This window comes from Nelumbo lutea, chromosome 5 (genome assembly GCF_056320005.1).
Source record: "Nelumbo lutea isolate HS-2025 chromosome 5, American lotus-T2T, whole genome shotgun sequence".
Classification (NCBI taxonomy): Eukaryota; Viridiplantae; Streptophyta; class Magnoliopsida; order Proteales; family Nelumbonaceae; genus Nelumbo; species Nelumbo lutea.
The window spans coordinates 75,511,209-75,516,710 of record NC_142688.1 but is presented as its reverse complement, the minus strand read 5'-3'; the positions used below and the strand labels follow the sequence as shown (position 1 = coordinate 75,516,710).

Genomic DNA, 5,502 nt, shown 5'->3' with positions numbered 1-5,502 from the left:
TTTTCTTAAATTATATTAATTATTATATTTTATGTTTATATTATTATATTCTGTACAACCTATGTAAGAAAAGATTTTTACACCCAATTACAATTAGATGTTCAAAGTTCAAACTTTTAATTTACAACCCACAATCCCCTTGTTATTTATAAAATTTTCAATTGTCGCAATTTCCACCCTACCTAACAAGTACCCACCCCTGATGCAGCAGGTCCTTTTTTGAAAACCAAATTTTGGAATGGGAATGGGTTTTGGAATTTTATAACCCATAGGAGTATGGATAGAGTATAATATTAGGCTAAACCCAACCCATGTATTGTTGTTATAAAATACATGAACTTAATATTATAGTTGAATTTAATAATGTTTTGAACTTTTTGTGAAGGATAATTGAAAGTTTATGTTTTTTTACATGTTTCAATCAAATAATTGGAACTTTGATGTTTGACCATACTATTTTACTTGTTTATTGCTTATAAATAACATGAAATAATAGGAAATTAGATGCGGGTTTTGACTTGACCTACCCCACCCTCAAATGTGAAGAGGGTAGGGTTGGCCTGGTTGGGGAGAGTTTGGATTATGAAAGTCCAACCCACTGCAGGTTTTGGAAAGGATACGGGTCGGGAGGTTTGGGGAGGAAAAGGTTCAAAGTATCAATACACCCAGTACACATGAACATGCATGTCTGGTATTTGAATGCTATCAAACATTTATTTATTTATTTTTTTTCCTTTGAGATTTTAATAGACGATCGGTTTTAATAATATTAACATGTAAAAAAAGGTGTTTATTGAAAAGCCTTAAAAGAAGGCGTTTTTAACATTGGCAGGAAAGATATAGAATTTACAACAAAACCATCTTCGAACCCGCCCATTGCCATCTCTATCCACTTTCTCCTTTGTCACCAAAATTCACCAAGAGGGTGGAGGTTCTGGTTGGTCAAAGTTCTTCTCGCATGATACTATTCTGGCATCATAGAAATTGTTACATGCGATGGGACCCTTTTCATAGATTGAATGTATAGGAGTATTGGAAAATACTAAAAACATATGAAAACGTGCAGAAGATCCAATCAAATTAAACAAGAATCAAGATAGATGGAACCTTGAACATGTTTTGCCTTTGCTAGGGTTGCAAACAATGCTGAGTTTGGCCAGTTTTTTCCTGCAGTGTTTTAGGATTTGATAAGTTTGAAAAATTGAAAATCGATCTTTTTCCGTTTGGTAACCAAAAGCCCAAAAGATGAAAAAGCATATGTGCAAAAAACCCCAAAAGACCAAAGCACCAAATTTCAAGAAGTTTCAAATGAAACTTTCTGGTCTTTCTGCATGATATATAGCCTTTAAATGTGTTTTTAAAAGCCTAGTAGACCAAGACACTTACCAAACAGTCTTTGTCTTTAAAGACAAGACCTCAAAAGTTTAATATGTTTTTTTGGCCATTTGGATTATTTGAAGATGTTTTTAAAAAGACTTTCCAAATAGCACCAATATCTCTTTGTCGAATTCGCATCTGCTAGCTACAACACATTGCTGGCTATGTTCATCCAGCCCCACATTGGGAACATCTATTGTACTTTATATTGCCAATATTCCTAATATACAGCTGGATAAACGTGGACAGCAATGTGTTATGGTTAGAAGATCTAGACTCCTCCATCCAAATTGAATTCAAATCTGTTCCCTTTATGAGTGATCCAAACTAATTTGATCCCTTTATAACTGGATCAAATATGGATTCAATGTTGTGTTCTTACTAAATTGTGATGTGTTCCAGTTGCATGCAAGTTATTTTTACTTGATTTTGTTGATGAATTACAATATTTATTATATTAATAATATATAATATTTTGATAATTTTTAGTGTGATTTATTAGCACTGTTCAATATCTGATGGCAATGATGGCAATCAGAATTCCATATAAAATCTATATCAAATATGATCTGATTTGAATTCGAATATAAACAATCAAATTTGGATCTATCCATATCCAATTTGATTTGATCCTTTTCAGCCATAAACCTTCACAGATTTTTGGGGTGGACTGACCAGTGACTGCACTAGCCATAGCCATCCCTTCCACCACAGTAAAAAAAAGGGGTAATATGTTGAAACTTCCCCTGAAGTTTTTAAGTGCTGTTGCAAGTAGGCCCCCTATGTAAGAATCCTCTTACAAGAAGCATTAAAATGTCCAAAATACTCATGTAATTATTTTTCACTAAAATATTTATTTTCTAAATTTTCCGTTTGGCTCAGTTTGGTACATTCTACAAATTTGCATTTGTACTTCTTCCAAGCTGAGCCTTCATATCAATCATTGCCCCAAGTCCTTTCAATCTCTCTTTTTTTAAATTGATTTATTTTCCAAATTCATCCTTCACGTCAATTGCTTAAAGGTAAAACTGCAACTTTGAACTGTCTTTCTGGATCTACTTCTTGCAATTGTATTAAAAAATTTAGGGGAAATTATTGCAATTACCAAACTTTAGAAAAGATTTCGACAACTTTGAGAAACTTGAGAGGAGGTTTCAGAAATTTATCAAAAATAGAAGAAAGAAAAAAGATAAAAGAAAAATGACAGATACGTTTTGGCTACGAAAGATGGGCGGGGCGGCCAACGTGGTCCACTTAAATTAGGTCAAAACCTAATTGGTTACTAAATAATACATTTTTTTCTTTTTTTATTTTATTTTAGGGCATCATCTACTGAATCAGTAACAGATTAGGTCAAAACGTAATTGGTTACTAAATAATACATTTTTTCTTTTTTTTTATTTTATTTTAGGGCATCATCTACTGAATCAGTAACAGATTAGGTGGGACCCGCAGTAACCATTCAATAACCGTTGAATTGGAATCTGCACCCCCAGATAAGATCTACCTTCCTGATCGTTGGTTTCCTGCTACACAGAGAGACGTGGTGATTCTGGATACTGAGGATATAGATACCGTCTGATTGGGATCATTTCATCTAAGTTGTATATAAAAGCGTAAACAGTTAGGATGATGATAGGATGGAGAGTGGTGGAATAGTCCCGTAACAGAACCCCGTGGTCCCATGCCTTGGCTGTAGGACCCAGAGCTCATATGGTTGCGACCGAGGGGTAAAGCGTTTGAAATTGAGGCATTCTCCTCCTTGTCCTTGTGGGTCTTCGTTTCTTCCTCCGATTTCAATCCATCTTGATTGGAAACTATGTAAAATCCAGCTCTGCTATTTTAATGGCATCAACGATCTTTGGCTGGTGATGGAGTCTCACGGGGAATATTTATTGCAGGTATTACCGTATGTCGAATTATTATCTCTAATGGCGTAAATATATGTGTTGGATGGATTTCCTCGTTCAATGTTTATTTCCTAGATTCTGGAATCCAAGTTTCTTGATTGCTGGGTTCGGGTTCGTTTTGGTGATTTCTGTTTCTTGATTGGGGGGGGACTGAAATTCTGTTAAATTTCTCTCGTAAACAGAGGATTCATTCTGAGGAATATCTGTTTTTCTTTCTTTTAGCTCTTGTTTTGACAGATTCAAAGAGGAATTTATTGGGTATTCGTTGAATTTTGAAATCTAAAAGCTGTTGGTGAGGAACGAATCTGTTCTTCGTGTTATTGGGATATAGATTTGATGCGACTGGCGGAAAATTGACCTTTTGATTTAGGGGTTATGAAACCCTAAACAATTATGTTGGTCAACTTTCTTGATTTTGAGGTTGCTGGAGTGGAGTTTTGTTGGTGCCTTTTGGAAGTTATTCTTGATTTCGAGTTTATCGTACTGGAATTTTGCTGGTATTTTTTGGAGGTCATTGATGCCGTTACTGATGAATTGATTGAATTGTATTTGATGCTTGTCTCAGTGCTTGAACGATTGATTGGGTTTATCTTTTTCCAGATTGTGATACCCTAAAATCTTAGGACATGGATTGGCTGTTGGGTATAGTTAAAAGAATTTCATGCCAACCCCAAGGTTCTTTTCTGATGACTCCAAGGCCGTCTTCTTATTAGCATTTAACAACGTTCAAGTTGGGTTTCTGGAATTTGTTTCTTTCCAAGGAAATTGGTTTCTAAAGGTCAATGGGATCCATTCAGAACACGGTTTATTACTGTAGTGTCTCCAAGGGAAATGAGATTCTCTATTCCTATAGTTGTGGCGACCATGAGATCGAGAACTTAGCTGCTTTGTGCTTGGAAAAAACTCCACCCTTCCACAGTTGGTATTTTGAGACCATGGGAAAAAAGACTTTTGGGTTCTTGATGGAAGATGAGCACGTATACTTTACAATAGTAGACGAGGGCCTTCAAAATCCAGGTATTCTTCAGTTCTTAGAACATGTGAGGGATGAGTTCAAGAAAGTTCGGGAAGGCTCAAGGAAGGGCTCAAGGGGTAGTTTTTCTGGGTTGGATGCTGTTTGTCTCCAAGAACAACTCGTTCCAGTTATCCATCGTTTGATATCCTCCTTGGAGAATGTCTCCCAACCAAACTCATTGGAGCAAGAATCTCAATCTGATGGTACTTGGACGCCAGAGATTCACCCATCCCATCATCAGCCAGTTACATCACCAACGCCTGAATGCACCAGTGATGCCCAAATTGAAGTTGCAACTCCTAAGGCCCCATTATTAGGGAAGCCTAACAGGCAAGAAAAGAAGAAAATGAAGGATCGGGCAATTGATGTCCGAGAAACTGATCATGAGGAGCACCGGAGGTCCACAGATAGGGGAATTAAGGTTAGTGTGACAGCTTCTGAACCAAATCATCAAGGCAAGGTGGTATCTTCTATTTCAGTACAAAAGGGTTCTAGTTCTATGAGGATTAGGACAAGTCCTCACCATGCTGAGAGGATGTGGTGGCGCCAAGTTTTTATTGTAATTGTAATCGATGCTGTTGTATGTTTAGTTTTATTCGTGATATGGTTAGCCATTTGTGGAGGCTTCCAATGCATTTCTAATTGAGACTCTTTCTCTCTCCCCCAAACTTGAGTACCGTTTGATCTTGAATCTGGAATTTCATAAGGATTATATTTGTCAAAAAAAAAAAAATCATCATACTTTTGGATTGGAGAAATGAAGCATCAAACTTCTAGATGGATTTTTCAATCAAAGTGAATGAAAGAATTTATCTGTTTGAGTTATGAGCTTCAATCCAAATGACCAGTGTCATCATTCTTAGAAATTTCTTTGTATGGCAATCCCATATTTTCCAATGCATATATCTTTTGAGTTGGACACTGTGGTTGTACATTTTAAATGTTATTATAGAAATATAATAATGCTTTGATGTTCTTTTTCTTTATTCTTGCCTATCACATTCAAAGTATTCATTAATTAAGGCTTTGTTTGGATAAGCTTTTGCTTTTGAGCGTTGGGCTGTGGAAAACAAAACTGAGCCAAAGAGGTGTTCTGATCGTTTGGTAAGAGTTATTTTTTGAAAACATTAAAATCTGAAGCCAAGGCATAAAACCTGAAATCGGGGTTTTATGCTTTTGGGCTTTAAAAGCACAAATCAT

General features: G+C 35.9%; 1 protein-coding gene across 2 annotated transcripts; it reads left to right on the top strand.

Annotated features, from left to right (window-relative positions):
* Positions 1-3,038: 3,038 nt before the first annotated feature.
* On the top strand, positions 3,039-5,127 carry LOC148852961 (phytolongin Phyl1.1-like). 2 transcript variants are annotated; one of them, XM_088945958.1, is made up of 3 exons: positions 3,039-3,278; positions 3,510-3,784; positions 3,888-5,127. In XM_088945958.1, the coding sequence occupies exon 3, from the start codon at positions 4,070-4,072 to the stop codon at positions 4,946-4,948; it is 879 nt and encodes a 292-aa protein (XP_088802084.1). In that variant the 5' UTR covers positions 3,039-3,278; positions 3,510-3,784; positions 3,888-4,069; the 3' UTR covers positions 4,949-5,127. The 2 variants fall into 2 exon arrangements, with proteins under 2 accessions (XP_088802084.1, XP_088802083.1); XM_088945957.1 differs by having other exon boundaries at positions 3,510-3,797.
* Positions 5,128-5,502: the final 375 nt, after the last annotated feature.